The sequence below is a fragment of the Laccaria bicolor genome, genomic scaffold (genome assembly GCF_000143565.1).
Source record: "Laccaria bicolor S238N-H82 LACBIscaffold_40 genomic scaffold, whole genome shotgun sequence".
NCBI classification, from domain to species: domain Eukaryota; kingdom Fungi; phylum Basidiomycota; class Agaricomycetes; order Agaricales; family Hydnangiaceae; genus Laccaria; species Laccaria bicolor.
Window position 1 is genome coordinate 431039 of NW_001889911.1, and position 20825 is coordinate 451863.

At 45.5% G+C, this 20825-nt stretch overlaps 5 protein-coding genes across 5 annotated transcripts; 1 reads left to right on the plus strand and 4 right to left on the minus strand.

The window, feature by feature from the left end:
* Positions 1-5172: 5172 nt before the first annotated feature.
* LACBIDRAFT_393917 (ectomycorrhiza-induced ankyrin-domain/NACHT-domain containing protein) lies at positions 5173-9306 on the minus strand (the record flags this gene model as incomplete). Its single annotated transcript, XM_001886887.1, has 14 exons — positions 5173-5810; positions 6058-7053; positions 7106-7434; positions 7487-8047; positions 8099-8123; positions 8177-8341; positions 8396-8449; positions 8503-8517; positions 8571-8645; positions 8701-8772; positions 8824-8883; positions 8942-9028; positions 9081-9149; positions 9216-9306. The coding sequence occupies 14 exons, from the start codon at positions 9304-9306 to the stop codon at positions 5173-5175; spliced, it is 3237 nt and encodes a 1078-aa protein (XP_001886922.1).
* Positions 9307-10219: 913 nt separating this feature from the next.
* Positions 10220-11028, plus strand: LACBIDRAFT_332382 (uncharacterized protein; the record flags this gene model as incomplete). Its single annotated transcript, XM_001886810.1, has 3 exons — positions 10220-10622; positions 10661-10683; positions 10735-11028. The coding sequence occupies 3 exons, from the start codon at positions 10220-10222 to the stop codon at positions 11026-11028; spliced, it is 720 nt and encodes a 239-aa protein (XP_001886845.1).
* Positions 11029-13003: 1975 nt separating this feature from the next.
* On the minus strand, positions 13004-14326 carry LACBIDRAFT_332383 (uncharacterized protein; the record flags this gene model as incomplete). Its single annotated transcript, XM_001886888.1, has 6 exons — positions 13004-13093; positions 13225-13298; positions 13541-13613; positions 13742-13760; positions 13846-14246; positions 14288-14326. The coding sequence occupies 6 exons, from the start codon at positions 14324-14326 to the stop codon at positions 13004-13006; spliced, it is 696 nt and encodes a 231-aa protein (XP_001886923.1).
* An 856-nt stretch (positions 14327-15182) lies between these two features.
* On the minus strand, positions 15183-16439 carry LACBIDRAFT_332384 (uncharacterized protein; the record flags this gene model as incomplete). The annotated part of the gene is made up of 7 exons (XM_001886889.1): positions 15183-15256; positions 15333-15404; positions 15524-15614; positions 15674-15742; positions 15801-15986; positions 16023-16340; positions 16404-16439. The coding sequence occupies 7 exons, from the start codon at positions 16437-16439 to the stop codon at positions 15183-15185; spliced, it is 846 nt and encodes a 281-aa protein (XP_001886924.1).
* Positions 16440-17566: 1127 nt separating this feature from the next.
* Positions 17567-20451, minus strand: LACBIDRAFT_295439 (uncharacterized protein; the record flags this gene model as incomplete). Its single annotated transcript, XM_001886890.1, has 2 exons — positions 17567-20197; positions 20245-20451. 2 exons carry the CDS (start codon positions 20449-20451, stop codon positions 17567-17569), a joined length of 2838 nt encoding a protein of 945 aa, XP_001886925.1.
* Positions 20452-20825: the final 374 nt, after the last annotated feature.

Consider the following 20825-nt stretch of genomic DNA (forward strand, 5'->3'; position numbering starts at 1 on the left):
TCTGCTTTTAAGTGCATACTACAGGCCTTTGTCATGAAAAGGGCAAAGACTACAAACATTGTAATGACAAAGGCAAAGACTACAAACATTTGTAGTCTAAAAAGCGCACACTACAAGCCTTTATAATGACAAAGGCAAAGACTACAAACATTTGTAGTCTACAAAGCGGACACTACAAACACTGTAATCAAAAAAGCGGACACTACAAACATTTGTAGTCTAAAAAGCGGACACTACAAACATTTGTAGTCTAAAAAGCGGACACTACAAACATTGTAATCAAAAAAGCGGACACTACAAACATTTGTAGTCTAAAAAGCGGACACTACAAACACTGTAATCAAAAAAGCGGACACTACAAACATTGTAATGAAAAAAGCGGACACTACAAACCTTTATAATGACAAAAGCGGACACTACAAACATTTGTAGTCTAAAAAGCGGACACTACAAACACTGTAATCAAAAAAGCGGACACTACAAACATTGTAATGAAAAAAGCGGACACTACAAACCTTTATAATGACAAAGGCAAAGACTACAAACATTTGTAGTCTAAAAAGTGGACACTACAAACATTGTAATCAAAAAAGCGGACACTACAAACATTTGTAGTCTAAAAAGCAGACACTACAAATCTTTGTAATGACAAAGGCAAAGACTACAAATATTTATTGTCCAAAAAGCGGACACTACAAACTTTTGTAATGAAAAAAGCGCACACTAGTAACTTTTGTAGTGAAAAAGCGGACAGTGCAAACCAAACTGATATTATGTAATGACTTTCCCAATTAGGAAATATGCGAACATCGTTATAAACAATGACAACACTAAGCTAGCCACTAACTCCAGTGGCCCAAAGAACGTGGGAAACAGTTCTCAAGCGAAATGTGCACTGTGCCTGACATTAGGTGTGGCAGAAAAAAGTGTAACACTTTTCTTAATTAGGAAATGGCCCAATTGGGAAATAATGCGGACATTGTCCTGAACAGTGACAACACCAAGTTAGCCACTAACTCCAGTGGCCCAAAGAGCGTGGGAAATAGTTCCTGACCTAAATGCCCAGTGTGCCTGACATTAGATATGGCAGAAAAAAGTGTAACACTTTTCCCAATTAGGAAATAGTGCGGACATCGTCATTAACAGTGAGAACACTAAGCTAGCCACTAACTCCAGTGGCCCAAAGAGCGTGGGAAACAGTTCCCAACCCAACTGCACACTGTGCCTGACATTAGGTGTGGCAGAAAAAAGTGTAACGCTTTTCCCAATTAGGACATGGCCCAATTAGGAAATCATCAAAGCGGACACTACAAAATTTTAGCATCACTTTGGTCAAAGCTATTGGTAAATATATGTAAACAAACTTCGAAATGATGGTTTTCTGACTTCCTCTGCTTGAATAAAAATAGATTATGGTTCCTGATACCATGGTATGGTATGAGGGTGCATGGTATGGTATGGTATGGTATGGTATGGTGTATGGTATGGTATGGTATGGTATGGTATGGTATGATATGGGAGTGCAATACCATGGTATGGTATGAGGGTGCATGGTATGGTATGAGGGTGCATGGTATGGCATGAGGGTGCAATACCATGGTATGGTATGAGAGTGCAATACCATGGCATGGTATGGCATGGTATGGTATGAGAATGCAACATGGGATTACAACACCATGGTATGATATTTTGATAATGAAGACTCTTAGGACAACAAGACTTGATTCCATTTCCAATTAACAAGACTTTGGATTGGACAGATTCACTCAGCTTCAATAAATTGGACCAAATATTATGACAAAGAACCAAACACTCAGGACAACAATACCTGATTCCATCATATGTAGTTTTTAAGAAAATTGAGATTATATGGTGTTGTTGGCCATACTATATGTACATGCTATGTAAGTAGGTAGGACTGCCTGATTGGCCCTACTGGGCAAAATATATTTAACCTATTATTGGGAGGATTCATATTAATGGCTTTTTAGAAATGAAAAAACCCTCAATTGAACTGATTTCCAAAGGTTGGAGTTGACTATCTAGCCTCCACTTGGAGTTGGAAATCTTAGAAAAAACCTGAAGAACCTTTCCACTTTTCTTTGCTTCTCAATGACCACTTCATCCCAATAGATGTGGTATTGTTTGATTTGGATGAATATTTGTTGAAATCAAAAGGACTGGGAAAGATATGTATCATTAAATGGCTTTGAATGCATGAGAAAGCTGGGATAAAGCCTATTTAAATTCATTTTCAATAGATGGTTTGGACTATCTAGCCTCAATTTGTAGCTCAATATCTCAAGAAAAACATGGAGAACCACCCCACAAAAAATGGTACCCAATGGACCAGTATTGCAGCCTGCAGAATTTATTTATTTATTTTGGAAAAGGACCCCAGACACCCAGTGACAGCTTTGGTATGATGGTATCATACCATCTGGTATGGTATAACATGACATGGTATGGTATGGTACCTTGGTATTGGTATGAGTGGGATATGGTATGAGTTTTCCATTCCATGGTACCATGGTATTGGTATGGTGCTCACATACCACTCTGGAATGGGTACCATTGAGGTACCCTTAAATCCAAGAATTCATATACCTCATAGGTACCCTAAAATGGGTGACTGAAGTGCATATGGGAAGAATATGAGCAATCAACATTTGCATACTCATGTGCCCATTGGCCAAATGGCTGGTTCTCCCCTGTGAAACATACATAGTACTGTGTGATCATTGTTATTAGCTTCATTTCTCACTCACTCTCTGAGATTCTCTGCATAAGTCGACTGTTATTAATTCAATCTGTAACTATATTACAGTTCCTTGGTGCTTTTTTGTAGGTGATTCATCTGTTGCAGCCAAGGACAATGTTGTAGATAGGCTTGATAGCCCTTGTTTTCGTGACTGTCTATCCACACGAAGTTGAGATTGTGCATAGATAGTGTCATTCTCATCTTCCCCATCTTCCTCCTCTGATTCACTTCTTTCTTCTGCTTCAATGATTTCAATGCCCTTGCTATCCAAGATATCGTTCTCATATCTGTAATCATCTGTGTGAGATAAGGGGATTTCCATTTGCTGTTCCTCTCGTTTACTGATATGTGTTGTGCACAGCAACAAAGTTTTGAGCACACAGCAGGCTGAGTGTGAGCATGCGTGTGGCTCACATGACATGTAAGTGAGCCCAATTCAGTGTGTTCCTTCCTATTGTGACCCACCCTGACTTTGCCCAATTTGGATGGAAACGGTACAGACCCAGGTGAGTTGCTTGCCTTGGAATCTGCTGGTGGGAGCCCCTTGCTTTACTATACACACAGTAAGCCTCAAAAAGAAAAAAAGATAGTTGAAGGGGGGGAAGGAAACATACAATATGTTTGTGAGGATAGTCAACTCAACCTTTTTTCCTCACATGCTTATCCCTCAACTTGAGCCCCTCAAGCACCTTTCCAGAAAAAATGACTGCCTCATTTACACCCACCACCTTCCCCATGTCTATTCCTCATCCACACAGTAGCCAAAACATCAAACCCCTACTATTGATCAACGAGTGGATGCACCACTGCCCCCCCTCTCCCCCACCTCAAGCTCTCCCCACGTTGTATTCTGATATAACCATGAATGAGGTGCCTAACTACTTATGTGTGCCCTGGATGTAGGTGGTAAAGGTGAAGATGAGGAAGAGGAGGTTGATATTCTGCAATATATTTCTCCCAAGCTTTGACCCCCAGCTTAATTCTTGTGATGAGAGCCTTCCATGCCACATGCAACTGTGGTCAGCTTGGAAGTACCTTGTAGAATGGGTAAAAATGTGTCTTCTGGGTTGATTATGAAATGCTTTTTCCTTTCCAAAACCAGAGCAGATGGTCATACTAACATGATTCATAGTAGCTGCCACTAAGTGATAATGAGGTAGAGTCCTATGGCTGACCTCACCTCTATCTACGATAAGGTCAGAGGTTAACTCCTCTAGACTTATCACCACCATGATGCTTGCCTCTGTAGGGCCAACCTGTGACTCTATCGATGCTGACTCATATTCTTGAATCAGTTTGGCCATGGGAGAGTTCTTGAATCTGTCTTTCATTCCCAGCCTCTGTGGCCCTTCCAGCTCATTCTCTGTCTCAGATATCATGGGCATGGTAGTTTTGCTTGAGTGTTGGGATGGTGGCTCATTTATTTTGATATTCCTAATGTTTGGGGTGAATTCACCACTACTATGGATGTTCAAGGCTGAGGTGGTTGCTTGCATAGGGGTAGCAAAGGTGAGAGCATGTAAGGGGAGTTAGGGGAGTTAGGGGCATTGTTGAAATATCCAATGCTGTGCAGAGTGAGGGATGTTTTTGACCAAAAGATGGTTGATCACATCAGCACATCTAAATGGGCTTTTTTGTGTGAATCTGAGGCTACCTCCTGAGCAATGGTCCTGGGTGTTGAGGACTTAGATGTTGGTAGTGGTTCAAGACAGAAGATCAATATATTATGTAAGATATCCAAATCTAGCTATATACCACTGTTTGACTATGGCCTCTGGGCATCCCCTTCCAATCCTATATCACATAACCTAACACTTCTTCTCAAAGGGAAAAGAGTTAGCAATCAACTCAGAACAATACTAGTTACCTCAGATGGTGAAAGTACAGTAACACACCTCTTTCAGGAGCTGATAGCAGTGGTAGTAAGAGTAAAGAATAGAATGTCGATGATACTGTACATGCATGTGATTTACTCAAAAGGCATGTGACTAAGAGGAAAGCACAAGTGTGTTGTCTGCAGAAAGTAAGTAAATGAATGAATACCCAAGATGAGGGAGTTGAATCCCTTGTTACAGAATACCATTCCAGAATAATCAGATTCCACTGGAATGAGAAAACACAGGAATGACAAATTTAGCAGGGCTTACTGCTAAATTTCATTCCACCAGAATCCACCAGAATTCCACCAGAATGACTGGAATCCTGCAGGAATAGGGGGGGCACTCATAAGACCTCACTTCAAATGGCAATAAAAGAGTCTAAATATATACTCCTATCTGAATTGATTGCTGTCAAAGACATCTTTTCTTACAATGATGGGGATAATGCAGGTGCTCATTTTGATATTTACATATTCTTTTCAATAGTTTCCACACAAGCCAATATACACCTGGAAGTTGCATGACTAATATTTAGGAGTGAGAGGGTGACTCATCTGCCCCCTTCTCTATGAGCAGCTTTGCAATTGCCTCATTGCCTTTATCTGATGCTGCCTGGAGTGCATTTCCATAGCATCCTCCCTGTGCATTTACATCTGCCCCCTTCTGTATTAGCAGCTTTGCAATTGCCTCATGGCCTGCATATGATGCTGCATGAAGTGCAGTTCCATGTTCTCTATTCCATGCATTTACATCTGCTCCATTCTCTATCAGAAGCTTTGCAATTGCCTCATGCCCTATATATGATGCTGCATAAAGTGCACTTCCATAACATCCTCCTTGTGCATTTACATCTGCCCCCTTCTCTATCAGCAGCTTTGCAATTGCCTCATGCCCTGTATATGATGCTGCATAAAGTGCATTTCCATAGTATCCTCCCTGTGCATTTACATTTGCCCCCTTCTGTATCAGCAGCTTTGCAATTGCCTCATAGCCTTTATATAATGCTGCATGAAGTGCATTTCCATGTTCTCCATTCTGTGCATTTACATCTGCCCCCTTCTCTATCAGCAGCTTTGCAATTGCCTCATAGCCTGCATATGATGCTGCATGAAGTACAGTTCCATAACCCCATCCTGTGCATTTATGTCTGCTCCCTTCTCTATCAGCAGCTTTGCAATTGCCTCATAGCCCTATATATGTAATGCTGCATAAAGTGCACTTCCATAACATCTCTCCTGTGCATTTACATCTGCCCCCTTCTCTATCAGCAGCTTTGCAATTGCCTCATGCCCTGTATATGATGCTGCATAAAGTGCATTTCCATAGTACCCTCCCTGTGCATTTACATTTGCCCCCTTCTCTATCAGCAGCTTTGCAATTGCCTCATGCCTTTATATGATGCTGCATAAAGTGCACTTCCATAGCATCCTCCCTGTGCATTTACATTTGCCCCCTTCTGTATCAGCAGCTTTGCAATTGCCTCATAGCCTTTATATAATGCTGCATGAAGTGCATTTCCATAGTATCCTCCATTCTGTGCATTTACATCTGCCCCCTTCTCTGTCAGCAGCTTTGCAATTGCCTCATGCCCTGTATATGATGCTGCATGAAGTGCAGTTCCATGTTCCCCATCCTGTGCATTTACATCTGCCCCCTTCTCTATCAGCAGCTTTGCAATTGCCTCATAGCCTCTATGTAATGCTGCATGAAGTACAGTTCCATATTCTCTTTCCTGTGCATTTACATCTGCCCCCTTCTCTATCAGCAGCCTTGCAATTGCCTCATTACCATGATATAATGCTGCATGAAGTGCACTTCCATGTACTCCTCCATGTGCATTTACATCTGCCCCCTTCTCTATCAGCAGCTTTGTAATTTCTTCATGGCCTCTATCTGATGCTGCCTGGAGTGCATTTCCATATCTCCCCCCACATGCATTTATATCTGCCCCCATTTCTAGCAAAGCATATGACTCCTCAGTCAATCCAGTCAGTGATGCATAGTATAGTGGTTTAGCAATCTCAGATTTTTGTTTTTCTAACTTCATATGGTTATAGCAATCCACATCACAAAGTCGAACCCAATTCAGAAAAGCAGCATTTTCATCTGTCAGAAGCTTCATAGCCAATACAAACACAGGAGATGACTGAGATTTATTTTTGCCACTATGATGTGTATGCAGAATCCAGTTCTCTGCTGCATATTTTGCAAGTGGGGATGATATGTTCACAGTTCTGCTAAGTGGCTCAGATGTATGAAATTGAAGAAGATAGGCCAGACAGATTTGAGATATGACAGAGTGTGACAACTCCTTATTGAAGCTAAAGTCTCTGACTTCCTTGATGGCATGATTTTGAAGATACTGGGATATGAGATATTCTTTGACAGAAAAGTGGGAAAGCTTGATAAATCCTATTTAATGGTCAGTGCTCATTTCAATCTAGTATTATTCTAAACCACATACTACCTGATTTCATAATGAAACTAGAACATATTTTCAAGACATCCTTGATGTCTTGAAGTTCATTATCAGGTTTATACTCTGGTTCATTCTCAGCAGCAAGATCAACAGCAGCAGTTGTAGCCAGCTCTTCTAGTGTCACTGGACGAACAGCAAAACACAGCCACTGTAAAAATATTTTGGCATAACCAAGATCTCTTTTATTAATTCCCAGCAAGATTCGGTCATATGTTTTATCCAAACCCTGGGGTAGATCAGCTAGCTGCTTTTTCAGATCAGTCTTTGTTCGGCACTCTTTGAGTTCATTTAGCTGCAATGCAACCCAACGAAACCTAAAATTGCATTTAGTAGTGCCTGTCATCCAAACATCAATAATAAACATACATTCCATTTGCTTGTTTCATCAATGTCAACTTTATTTGCTTTTGAGTGTCAGAATTCCATTTTTGCAAGTTAGAGTCATTGTCAAGCTGATAATCAAGATAGGCTTCAAGCTCATGATTCTCAGATTCTTCAGCTAAGTCAAGATAATGATAAGACTTGAGCTTGTCCTCAATCTCCTGCTCTGGGCGACTAGTAACTATAAAATGGAGCCCTGGATTCTCCAGTATAATAGTCTGAATCCAGTTAAGAAGCTTCTCTCTCTCAGTACATTCATCAAGAGCATCCAGAATAATGAATGTTGAGCTAAAGCCACCAAGAATCATTCCAAGAGTATTCTGCAGATTCTCCAGAGTTGGCTCCTGATGGCCATTGCCACAGCAAGCATAAAGATCCACCAAGACTTTAGGTACTCTATCCCCACATTTGAGACTGAATTGCCAGATGAGTGATCGCATCAATTTATCATGCAGCTGAAAATCTTTCTGTAAGTCCCTTCCATCAAAAAAGAAATATGCAGTAGCAGAATTGAATCTTTGAAGAACATTGTGAATTATTGCTGAGCTATAAAGATAAAGATTAATTCAATTTCATAAAAATGCTGGAATTCTCAACCTTAAAATGGTTTTCCCAGAGCCAGCTAGGTAGCCTGTCAATCACATATGAATTGATAGAATTTGACAGATGACTTACATTTTCCTTTGATCCAGAGAAAGCCAGGCTGTTTGAGCCACCCAGAAAATGTCTTTCCTTTGAGAAACCATTGACAGGTGTTTGGTTGACTCTCCGTAATTGCATATGCAGCATTGTAGTTAAGAGACTCTTTAGAAGGAGAAAGCCACTTATAGATCTCTTTTGCTAACAAAAGAATGAAGTTAATAAGACAGTTTACATAAGAATCCACAATGATACCCAGTTGTTCATTCTTAATCATCTCAAGTGTGATTCGAAGATCTGGGTCCACACCTACCAACCACATATATCATTAAGCTGAATATAATGCTTTTCTTACTCCTTACCTTGATTGATGGTACCTATTGAAATTTGAGTGAAAGCAATAAAATATGATCATCTAAATGCAACAAACCATAGTTATCACCTGTCATCAGATTTTTAGCTGAAATGTTGTTTATAGTGTCAGCTTGTATGTTTGTCGAGAATCCTGCATGGTCAATCAGATTTGAGCAAACCTGAGCTATTTTTATAAGAATACTGACTGGCAGGCATCATTTCCACATTTAGAGCAGAAGGAATGGGTACAGAGATGGGCAAGTCAAAACTTGGAGGACCTATATAGAGTTATCAGAGATAGGATATAGAGATTTGGAACAAGGGTGAACCAGTCAAGGTAGGAGAAGAGATATCAACAGCTCCTTGCACAGGGCCTTCAGCCTGACCAACTGTAGAATTGATGAAGGTCAACATCAACACTCTAGCAGAAAGATGGAGGGGTCTCACAGGCAGCAGTCATTTCAGAATCCATCAGGCCTACACCAAGAACAGAAGCAATTGGTGGAGAGGTAGGCAGGTCAGAACTCAGGAAATCTGTATCAGTGTTACCAATGAAGAATGATAGGGGTTTGGGGTTAACACAAACCAGTGGGGTTGGGTAAAACCTGTTGCGAGCACTCAATCTCTCCTGCTGCAGGGACTTCAAACGGATCACCTGCAAAATTGATTTGATGAGTGACCAATGTTCACCTTGGGGCAGGAAGACTACAAAGTATCTTACTGGTGACTGGCATGACCATGTCCGAAACGAGGATGGTTGAAGATTGAGTCATCATGATAAGGGGGGCACAGCTGGGGCGAGCTATGTTCATGCGAGTGCCACCTGCGGATCCAGGTACTGGAGAGAGCAATCGCGTGAATGATTTTTTCAGACTGTAGAACGGTTCGACGAAAGGGTCGCTGGGTAGGGTACACATTGTAGACAACGAGATGGAAGTTGAGAGGAAGGTGCGGGCGTCACGCGTGGCAAGGCTGTCTGTTTTGAGTGTGGCTATGTGAAAAAGCAGTGCGTTTCCTACGAGCCCTCCAACTTGCGAAATCATTTCGCGTTGGTGTCAAGTCAATGTTTCAGTCAGCTTCAATGGGGTCTGGCTTCTAGTTGCGAAGTACCCATTGATTCAACTCCGCCGGACTTCTATAACGTAGTCCTGTGTTTACCGCGCCCCCAAAACCGCGCTAGAAAATGTTTATGTAATCTTCGGACTTTGAAACCGCGTCGCGTCAACATCGCCTCGTTGCCCTTTGGTTGCCCTGGACTCTCGACGCGTTTTTTGGCGCATGACTTGTCCTATCTCCTCAAATTCAACTGTAGTTTCTTCCAACTAATACTTACTATGGATAACAACGCTCGAATTGTCCGGTCGTGCAGGAAAACTCTGCAATTCAAGTACCAGCAACACCCAATTGCATTTCGCCAACATATCACAATCTACACCAATTTCCACAAGTCCTGCAGTAAAATCACTCCTCACATTGTTTCCTGATTGTCTTTCGGCCTCGTTATCCGCTAATTCCTTGGCTGCCCCCGGTTCTCCGTTCAACGCGCTTGGCCCATCGAGTCAACCAAGGTTAATTCAGCCTCGACGAAATGAAAAGGCAAAGCTAGAGGGAAGGTTTAAACGAATGTAAGGGTTTCTAGGCAACTCGGGGATTGACTCTATCCGAGGTTTTCTGGAGATCCTGTTCTGGCCGTCGCTCAATATTCAATTCCTTCAAGGAAAAACAATGACGAAAATGTTCGAAATTATCAGCCTCAAATATTCTCACAAGCACAGTGCCCCATCGCCGAGATCTACACAATATCACGAACATTACACCTCATTCTCGCCCTCCATCTCACCTGCGGCTATCAACCATGCGCGTCCTTCATTGTTTACTTGGGTAACCAATCTCATCACCATTAAAGACGATGACACTCAGCTTCGTGCATCCACTAATGGCCGACGCCCAGAGGATAGCGTTAGACTGGTTACTTGGAAGACTTGGGGAAATTTAGCATTGCTTAACTTTGTGAGAAGTACAAGATGCGCGCGCCTGTTTCTTGCTATCTCACCGAGTCTATGGCTGCCTCACGCAAAAATGGTGCTTGATTACAAAGAAGCGGCGCCTACAACAGGGCTTCTTTGCAGTAAGAGAATCCGGAGATGATGAGAAGTTTTGTGAAAGCTCGTGAACCTAGCCCGAAATTTGTGAGTGTAACAACAAAAGATGGAAAATAAGTGTACTATGTTATCTGTCAGTCCCTTGGTTGGTGTGACTACCACTCCGATTGGTCTCTTCCGAGTTTGAAGGCCAGGTACATGCGCATTCAGGTGTTTGTTGTAGCACAAGAGTTGGTATTGAGAGGCCGCCGACTCTCCATCTCCAGCTGCGGTACAGCAAAGCAAACCTTTTCCATCCAGAATAGCGGAAACGAGCTCAAGTTGGATCGCATCCAGTCCGTTCGTCCAATTCGGTATGGGTTTCTTCACAATGGTATTGATCGTATCACGTTCTTCTGGCGGGGTTGTCGAGCTGTCATTGAGTCGTCATAATAGATTGGAGATCATACAAGATGTAGAATATCAAGTTTGATGTGAATTGGAACAGAAATGCATGGGTTATCGCGTCGAGAGCAAAAGGCAAGGACGCAATATTGACGCGACGCGGTTTTAAAGTCCGAAGATTACATAAACATTTTCTAGCGCGGTTTTGGGGGCGTGGTAACAAACAGACTTCATATATCGTGAACCAAGGTACGACTTCACATATATCGAAGTCTGTCTACGAGAGACTATCTATAACGACTCTTCCAATGTTTCCTCTCTGGCCTGCCGACGTCGCCTGAAGATCCTTACTCGACCTCCCGCTGCAACCAAGTCCACACCCTCCTTCCCCGGTTTCCGACTCGGCTTGTCATCTTGCATCTATTTGATCATTCGCCTGGTTGACCACCCTCCTTCGTTACTCAGGTTCTGGTTCAAACCCCAGGGCTCCTGACTTTGGTCATCGCAGGCTTGAGTCCGAGCCACCATGACCCACACAATCCGGCTACTCGCACCGCGTCATGCATCCACCAAGGAGACGTTGTGGTTGAATCTACTCGTCGAAGTAACTTTCGTCTGAGCTCGTCGTTCCAGCATCATCTTTTTGCCAACAGCCACGGCAAATCACCGCCATCCGCATGGTCATAAGCGCAAGCGTCGGATAGCTGGGGAGTGGGGATAACGACCATTTTTTCCTTTGGTAAGTTACACCTTTGCATTACTTATCATTCGGTATACCTTTCTTCCTTGCTCGGCTCCTGAATTCCTTGTCACCTTGGTTCTATTGATTTTTCCCCCTGACTGACCGCCCTCTGTCTTCAATCAAGATCTTGTTCCACAACACCAGCGCAAACCCCAACTCCTCACTTCAGCAATCTCACTGGCTTTTCCATTTACCATGACTCGCACAGCTCGCCCACTTGCACCCCTTCATGCATCGGCTTGCGAAGGAAATACCATCAGGATGGATTCAGCATCATGTCTTCGCCAATGGCCGCAGGCAAATTTCACATACATCGATCGTCTGATTGGTACACCCGTCTGGTTTGGTTGCCCCAAGCTCAGAGCTACTCAATCACCATTGGTCGACGACCCATTCCACAGCCGTTCGGTTTCTACTGTTTCGATGTCTTTCAATTGTTAGGGTTTCTACGAAGCACTTAGGTTGCCTGGTCTGGTAACGCCATTTTCGGATACCGTTTCGTGCTAAAGGATGGTGTTTTCCATGTCCTCAATTCGTCCGAACTAGCTTTCCGACTTGTAGCCATCGGTGCTTTCCGTGAGGCATTCTAGATGGCGAAGGGTGTTATATTGGAGCCAGTCACGGTTATGGAGTCGTTGCTCCAGGGAAGAATGCAAATTTACATATCGTTCCTTTTCTCAGTTTGGCGACTCTTGGTCAAGTTGATGTCGGAGTTTTCTAAGTTCGGTCACAATTGGTCACAATTTGTTGTGCGCGTCACAATTTGGACTGCCGTCATAAGTCAGTGTGACTACAGAGTTTTTAATTACAATTGTCGTTACAATGCCGGTTGCAACGAATATTGGAACCACATTCCAACTCCGCGATAAGATTGCAACGATAACGATACGTGATAACGGGCTACCAAAAGTATTAGTACTGTCCTGTGTTTTTGTAGTCCCTTATTGTATTTGCTTTTGTAGTTACGGTTAATTCATTAGTCTTCTTGTTGTAGTGTTTCTGTTATTCTTGTTATTGTAGGGTTTATTGGTATTGTAGTGTTCCTAGTAGTTAGTAATTATTGCGCTGTGTGGGATTCGAACTTATGACTTACTGATCGTTATTATTTGAAACCTTTCTTACCTTGTCCATAGTAACCACTAGGTTATTGCTTGATATATAGACAAGCCCTTCGGTTCAGCTTGACAGAATGGCCGCTGGTTCCCACCAGTCCCAATGCGTCGCCACAGGCCCACCACGATTTCTTCCCTTTCCCCCTCGCCAAGAGGCCCCACTTCATCGTCAGGCCTTTCCTCGCTCAATCCCGGTCCTTCGACCACCACATCCGCGCTTCTCAACTATTCTTTGGATCAGACCGAAGTTGAGCTCGATCTGCAACAGGTACGTCACGTACTCATGGGAGACTAACGGATCGCTCTGGTCTAACACCAGCTCGTACATGCACCTTATGGACGACTTTGATTTGACTGCCATTCTCCCCATCGAGATCCGTACCGACATACCAAGAGGACCGAATCGACGCTGCCCGCGGAATCGAGAGCGTTGAGGGAAACCGATACCCTGACGTGGGCGGATGCTGCGCGTTTCGGTTTTTATCGGAGCAGGCCCCAAAATGTGCTTGTAAGTCTTTCTTTTACTCTGGCATTATCTTGCCATTGGGCCTCTAATTGTAGGTGCTTTCTTCGTGTTACGACACCGCTCACGATGCGGGTTGTGTCGCCTGGCATGTACTGGATGTCAACCACCGGCCTTCCCTCGGATGCGTCGATTAGTGTTTTGCGAACGCCCGTTTATGAGTCATTCATTCATCATACGGACCATGCCCATTCCAAAAACAGATGGGGGACAGAAAAGCACGTTTGAAGAGATCGGGACCGGGTAGACGGGGAACCTAATGAGGGTGTCAGAGGCGAGGAAAGTGTTGTCTTATTTCTTGCCGAGTTTCTTGACACGGGCGACATTGTCGCCACCTTATGTATCCTCTGTTCCCTGGTTTTCGTCGCTTTTGTTTAGACTCACTGTACTGTATGTCTTCACCCTTTTGACAAAAATGAAACACCCATTCCAACAAAATACTGACGAAACACGATGCACACGAAAAAGTAGCTACATACCAATATCACGATGTGTCAATGAAGAAACAGTCTGGCTCAAACTCGACATCCGCTCCTGTGATTTGCTGCCAATTTGCTGCAGGCACTGCCGCTGCAGCAGGCACTCCCACCGCCATCTCCGTTGCAGCTGTCACTGTTGCCGATCCCTTCGCAGGTGCCCGTGCCTTCTTCCCCTTCTTAGCGTTAGCGGGTTGTGCCACCTCTTGAACGATGGGTTGCGAGGGTCCAGCCGTCATGGATTGAGGCTGATGTGACATTGAACCTGCGGTGTTGATAGTTGAGTCAGCACGGCGCTCTGCGTGAGCACCAGAGTGGCTGGCTTGGCCCGGGGTGCTGGTGCTTGGGGTGAGGGTGAGCCTGGTGAATGCTTCCTCGAGGCCACTGCTGTCGTCGTCGTTGATCAGCGCCCCCTGTAAACGTAAAAACATGTCCACATCAACAATATACATACAACCTTTTCCGTTGCCTTGGCTTGCTTTTGTGTTTCCATTTGGCCAGATAAGATGACGAGAGTGAGACGTTCACAACATAAATGCTCCACAGACACGCCGTGAGGTTGGGAGAGAGGAATGGGAGCAAATGGGAGGTAATCAGGTCGTTATCAACAAGACGTCAACGATCCATCATTACGCGGATACAATTCCCGATACAATCACGTTGTAACTGATCCGGTCCATCAATTCTCAGTTATAACCGAACTAGGACCCTTTCAACGCCTCGATCCAATGGCAATCTATTGCAACTCAGGTTCAAACCAGTGTTGAAACTCAGTCATAATGCGAGCCGGTTGTGACCGGCTAAAGAAATCTCCGACAGAGTATCGGTGGATTGAACACTCGTCGTGGCGCCATTGCTGACAGCGAAGTCTGTGATGAGGAGCTCACTGCTGCCGCTGAGGTAGCGCTGAGTTGGGTATTTCAACCAACTTCGTGGGTCTACTCAAGGGAAAGTGAGCTCAGCATGGAATATAAGGTTCATCCTTTTCTTCTCGGTGCCCCGTCGTTCTGAAGCTTCTTCGTCAAGCATCAGATGCCTGTTCTGCCAAAAAACCTCCAGAGGTTTACCGCAACACCCTTGCTCTAAAATGTGGACAAAATATTACCTTAGACCTTGGACATCATATCAATGGCTAATTTCTATTTCGTTCACTATTCATTACATGGCAAGCGAGGAATGTTCATTGGAATTGGAGAACTTGATAACGAACTACGAAACAAAAGAATGTTCTTTACCTTAATGCATTTATAGACGGCAACAAGCCAGGCATTTTTTCCCTATGGGAGGGGTCAACATGCCAGCATCTTTTATCATGGGTAAAGGTGGGATAAAGGTTCTGATTAGGCTTTTCATTTCTCAATGCCACCATCTGTGCTGCCTGAAACTCGATCAAATGAAAGAATGGAGATTTCCCCGTTAGAGTCTAAAGCAAGGTATCAAATTTGTCAAATATGGTAACCGGGGTAGGGAAAAAACACAAGCCTCAAGCATCACCATACCAAAGCACCATACGTCGGCTCCGAGGGTTAAGGCCTTCCTACTTTGATTTTCATCCTCAGCCAACAGAATTTCTGGGGGCAGGTGTCTATTTCTTACGATTAGTATAAAGATCATAATCCAAAACAAAGTCTCCCTGACCGACGTGGCACAAAGGAAATTGACTTGAAAGTCTCGAAGAGAAACCATCTACTTTCGGCTTCTGTTTCGAGGACCCGAGATAGACCAAAATCAGATATAAGCGGGGTGAAAACGCCATTGATAAGTTCGATGAGGACGTTTTCCTATTCAGTACAAGATTAAGATTTTTTTCGCCAGCCTGGGAAACAAATATTTTCTTTACCATCGTCAAATCTCCATGAACCACCCTTTTCCCATGGATGTAAGTAAGGCCTCTCGCAATTCCTTTCACCTAGAAAAAAAAAAGTTGCACTCAGATTGGAAGTTCATGCCCTCAAGGTGACCCTCACGATGGAGAGTCTGTTGGCAGATGATGCTCTCGTCGGGTCAGAGAAGAAGCAGCGCAAATCGCCGAAAGTGCAGCGCGGTGTTACCACACCCATGGAAGGGATCGCTGGGTCGTCAATCAGGCCGAAGAAAGGAAGCACATTTGGATGGCGAAGATGTGCCCAAACACGATATTCCTTCTCCAAATCCTATTGATTTGAATCAAATAAGACTAGGCCAAGAACGGGAGGGAGAGACCCGTCGATACTCGCCTTCGCATACTTCGACCGAGTTATGGGATCATTCGCCTTCAAGTCGCGGTCTGCATGTCGCATGACTTTAATGACGACCTTGATGCACGACAGGGTTCGTGAATTAGGAGGGAGAACGATATAAATGTGAGCGGTACCCACAGCAACATTTTGGCCAGAAGTTGCATTGCCAGTCCAGACTCCAGGACCTAAGAAAGCTGACCCACCACGCCAGATTCCGGGATATATGTCCGAGTAACCACCATGAGCGATAGGATATTTTGCGGTGATCTTTATACGCCCGTCCAAACGCTGCAGGACGTAGTGATATTAGCAAGTGATCCGAACTGCTGACTCGGAAAGGTTGATAATGACCTTCACATCCTGAACATCAATGCCGATAACAGCCATGTCGTATGTTCAAAGGAACCACGACAGCTTGCACACTTTATCGTAGTTGAAACTGCATCACATGGTGATCACCGGAAAAATACTTGCGGAAGGCGCGCTTATCGAACGTCAAGGACACGTTGTTCAAGTTAACCCGCTGGCCCAGACACGCCCAAGTAAGTAACCGTGAGCAGCATCTCCGAAGACGCTCGTCTAATCTTGACGCTTGAAGGTCCGGTGACACGCTCGCCCCGCAAATGTGAGAGAACTACTTGAACGGGCCGTTATTGACAGAAAGAAGAAAACACGTAGCAGCAAAACGATCCTAAACTCACATCGATACGCCACTAGGCAGCGCTCACCCCCTTTGTTTACTTACAGCTAACTGCATAACCGTAGACCATATCTAAATTTTACTTTGTGCGCCTTTATTTGTACAAACAACCGTATTAGGTAGAACGCCCTTCCAAGTTGGCAAGTTCCAACCGCTCCACCCTTATGACGTGCGGGGCGGGATTAGAGCATTTGGAGCAACTACCGAAACGGTGCTAGAACTTGGAGCAATGGGCAGCGCGCGCGAATCGGCGTCATGGTTTACATAGCCACGGCCTAAAACGGATGTTTACGCACAGACAAAGGCGCAAAGTGAAATTTCAGATGTGGTCTACGATTATGCAGTTAGCTGTAACATGGAGTCCAGACGGTTCGCATCAAGGGCTACGGTTCGAGTGCGGTGAAGGGGCACTACGTCGTCATTTCGATTCTTGATCCTGATAGCCAAGACGATTCATGTGAGTGGTGATAAAAAGCAGGATTGGCTCGAGTGTCTGGTGAATATCGAAACCGTTGAATCGGACGAGGTTGATAATTGAATAGTCATAAGTACTTGAATAATATATATGGAGTATAGGTATCAAGTAGATATGATAGAAAGCAAGTCACAGACTTGCAGCATGTGCAGTGCAGATTGAACGAGCGGGTAGGTATGTATGTAGTGGGGAGCGCAACGGGAACGAACGACGGCGTGAGTGAGCGAGTGAGCAAGATGATAAAAGAGCGTATAGCAAAACCGAGAAAGCAATGAGACGAGGGGAAAAAATGCCACAAGAAAGGTCAACGAACCAAAAAAAAAAAAACCAAGCCCTCCTTCAAAACTTGCCAGGCGGCCAATTCTTCCTAGGCGACGCAAACCGTTCCGGGATATCAGGAACAGGCGGAACAACCTGCTGTCTCCCCCTCCCTCCACGTCTCTCATCCTCATCACCCCCCAACATAGCCTTAACCCTCTCCAAAAACCTCTCCCGAGCCTCCTCACTCTTATCCGGATCCAAAATACTATTCCGACTATAAATACTCCCGCTCCATCTCGAGTTCCTGTCCCCTCCCCCCGTAGCATAAGTGTCAGCGAAAGAGTAGATGGTATCTCTATCGCGGGTACCGTAATACTCCTCCACTGCAAAACTTTCGTGTCCTGGGAGAGGCTTGATAGCTTCGAAGGAACGTCGCGTTTCGAGGGTGCGGGGGTTTATGAAGTCTGTGTCTGAGTCGGAGTCTTCGAAGCGGTTTAGGACGTCTTTCATGTCTTCTTCCTCTTCTTCTTCTTCTTCGGCGTGATACCCCTCGCCTTCGCCTTCGTCGGACCTAGAAGGACGACGCTGAGACTGAGACTGAGGTTCTGGCCATCCCCCAGCAGGAGCCGCATATAAATCGCGATACCTCCTAACATTCACTCGTGCCTCCAACCCCGGTCCAACAACACCATTCGAGTTTGGGTTGGTGGTCGTAGAAGTGGAGGAATTGGAGTTGTTGGTGGGCAAAATAGGACGAGCAGGAAAAGGCAGCTCCCTCCCCCTCTGCATACTCATATTCACAAGCTGGTTATTAAACTCCTTCGTAGCACCCACACCCCGCTCATGCATCCTCGCCCTCAACTGCGACGTCGTAGGGAACACACCCGCACTTGCCCCTCCTGCCCCATTTCCTCCTTCAACAGGGGGAACGGGCAACGGACCCATAGGCGGCGGACTAGGCGGCGGTATATCATAATACGCCAAAACACTCGGCGGCGTTATAACATGATGTGATGTTTGGGAACTAGAGGGGGACGGAACGACCCAGTCTTCAGAGGGCACTATGCTCAGATGCGTGGGCTTTTCGTGGGCGCCAAAAGGGAAGTGGACGTGTGGGCTTGGTGGTGGGACTGGTGACGACGGGGGTTGGGTTTGAGTTTGAGTGAAGATGCGTGGGCCGAAGCCGTTTGTGGGTGGGTTGCGTGGTCTTACAAGTGGGATTGGTGAGGTGATAACGTTGGGTGGGGAAGAGGAAGTAGTAGGTGTGACCATGACATAAGGCGAGTCTGGCGATAGTGGTATAGGCGATACGCCCCTCGATGAATTGGCGTAGTGGTTCGAGGGTATAGCATCCAACGACGCCTTGGTCTTCAACCCTTTAACCACATTCAACGGCGCCACTGGGCTAAGAGGACCATGCGGGGACGGAGAGCGCGTCACAGGGAAGGAAATAGACGGGGGCTTTAAATGCCCTTGCGCAGAACCAGGCGGGGAGTAGATCATGGAAGACGGAGGCGGCCCATGTCCATGTGAGTGCGAATGGGACTGTGAAGTAGAAGTAATCGTCGAAAAACTCTCACTCCCATTCGCATGGGTAGGGGAGAACTGTAAGCCCCTGCGGCGTGGATTCGAACCACCAGAGGAGCCTGAGCTGGCGGACGACCGTGAATCGCGGTCTGCTTGCTTTTTTAGGGATGAGAGGACAGCTGGGGAGGTGACGGCTGATACAGGCGAGGAGGTGACCACGGGGGATGTAACTGAATCGAAGTCGAGCGCGTGCGTTGCGATGGGGGGAAGGCGTTCAGGAGGTGGAAGTACAAGGCTTGACGCTAGACTCGCGCCGGGGGCAAGAACGGGACTGGGATTGGTGGGAGGGGGTATGTAAGGAACTGGTGGTGCTCCTACGCCTGTGATGAACCTGCCTGCGATGGGGAGGGGGACGACTTCCTTCCCCTTGTCCTTTTCCGTTGAGGGTGAAGGGACGACGTCCTCCTGAAGGTTTGGTTTTGAGGACTTTGTGCTTAGTTTGAAGAACCGCGATTTGGACTTTTTGAGAGGCGTTGAGGGAGCATCTGGTTCGTATTCTCCGCCAATGTTGCCCAGAGAAGATTTAGGCTTGACTTTCTTTGATTTGGATTTACTATGCTTGCTCCCGTCAGTCTCATAGCCAGTCGCATAACCGGAATCCTTGTCCTTTTCTTTATCCTTGGACGAAGACCTCGTAACAGCTGAAACCAAACTCTTCTTTCTCTTCCTCTCTTCCTCTTTCAATTCCTTCTTCTCCTCCTTCAAACGAGCCTTCATCTCCTTTTTCTCATCAGCCCCTTCCTTTTCCTTTTTCTTATCCTTATCCTTCTTCCTCCCCGCCTCGCTGACGTATCCACCATCACTCTCGTACCCATCTCCGCGGTTCTTCTTTTTGAGCTTGGCTCGCCCAGAAGGCGTAGTAGGTCGAGGAGGGATCTGGACGGGGACTTCGGGAAAAGTGACGTTACTACCGGCAGCCACGTACGGCACGTCAACGGTGGACGGGACGATGGCAGCTCGGGCGCCTTGATGTTTGGGAAACTGGGGGTCCCTTGAATCAGAAAGAAAAAGAGGGGTGGGATTGGAGGCAGCAAGAGGTGGAGGTGGACGGTGTGAATAAGAGGAAGATTCCTCGGAAGTGGCTGATGAGCCGTATGTAAGGCCAGGCGAAGGAACGGGCTCCTGTGATAGATCAGTAAGTGATGCGTGACGCAGAGGGATGGACACACCTCTACCTCTTCCTCTTCTTCCTGCAGGGTATTGTTGAACATCCAGTCCGCAACGACAGAATTGTTTCCTAGACCAAGTTCAAGTGCAGCATCAAGAACGGAAGCACGGAGGGCATTGGATTCACGGCTCTCCCCTTGAGAGGCTGAAGGAGCTTGGGGACGGGGTATAGCAGGCTTGGGGCGGGGAAAAGTAAAGGATGGATCCATTTTTGCACAGTCAATGTGGGGGAAACTAAACAAATGAATGAGGGGTATGGATGGGCGTCCAGAGCGACCTTCCTTTTTCCTTGTTATGTAAATGACGGTGTTATTCAGATAGCGAGTGAGAGAAGCGTCCTGGTGATAGAAGCCGCTACGAGCATAAAACCCAACGCACGCAGAAAGCGTACGCGAAGAGACGAGAGATGAGAAACGTTGGAACAAAATTGGAATATTTCCTCTTCTTCATTCCCTCGCTCGCCAGCACCTCAGTCGTGAGAAAGGTACATTGTCCTAGTTCATCGTCATGGCAATATGTTTATGAATCTCAGTTATCCCGTCGGCCCTGCTTGACCCTAAGTTGCTGCACTCTCAACTTGTCT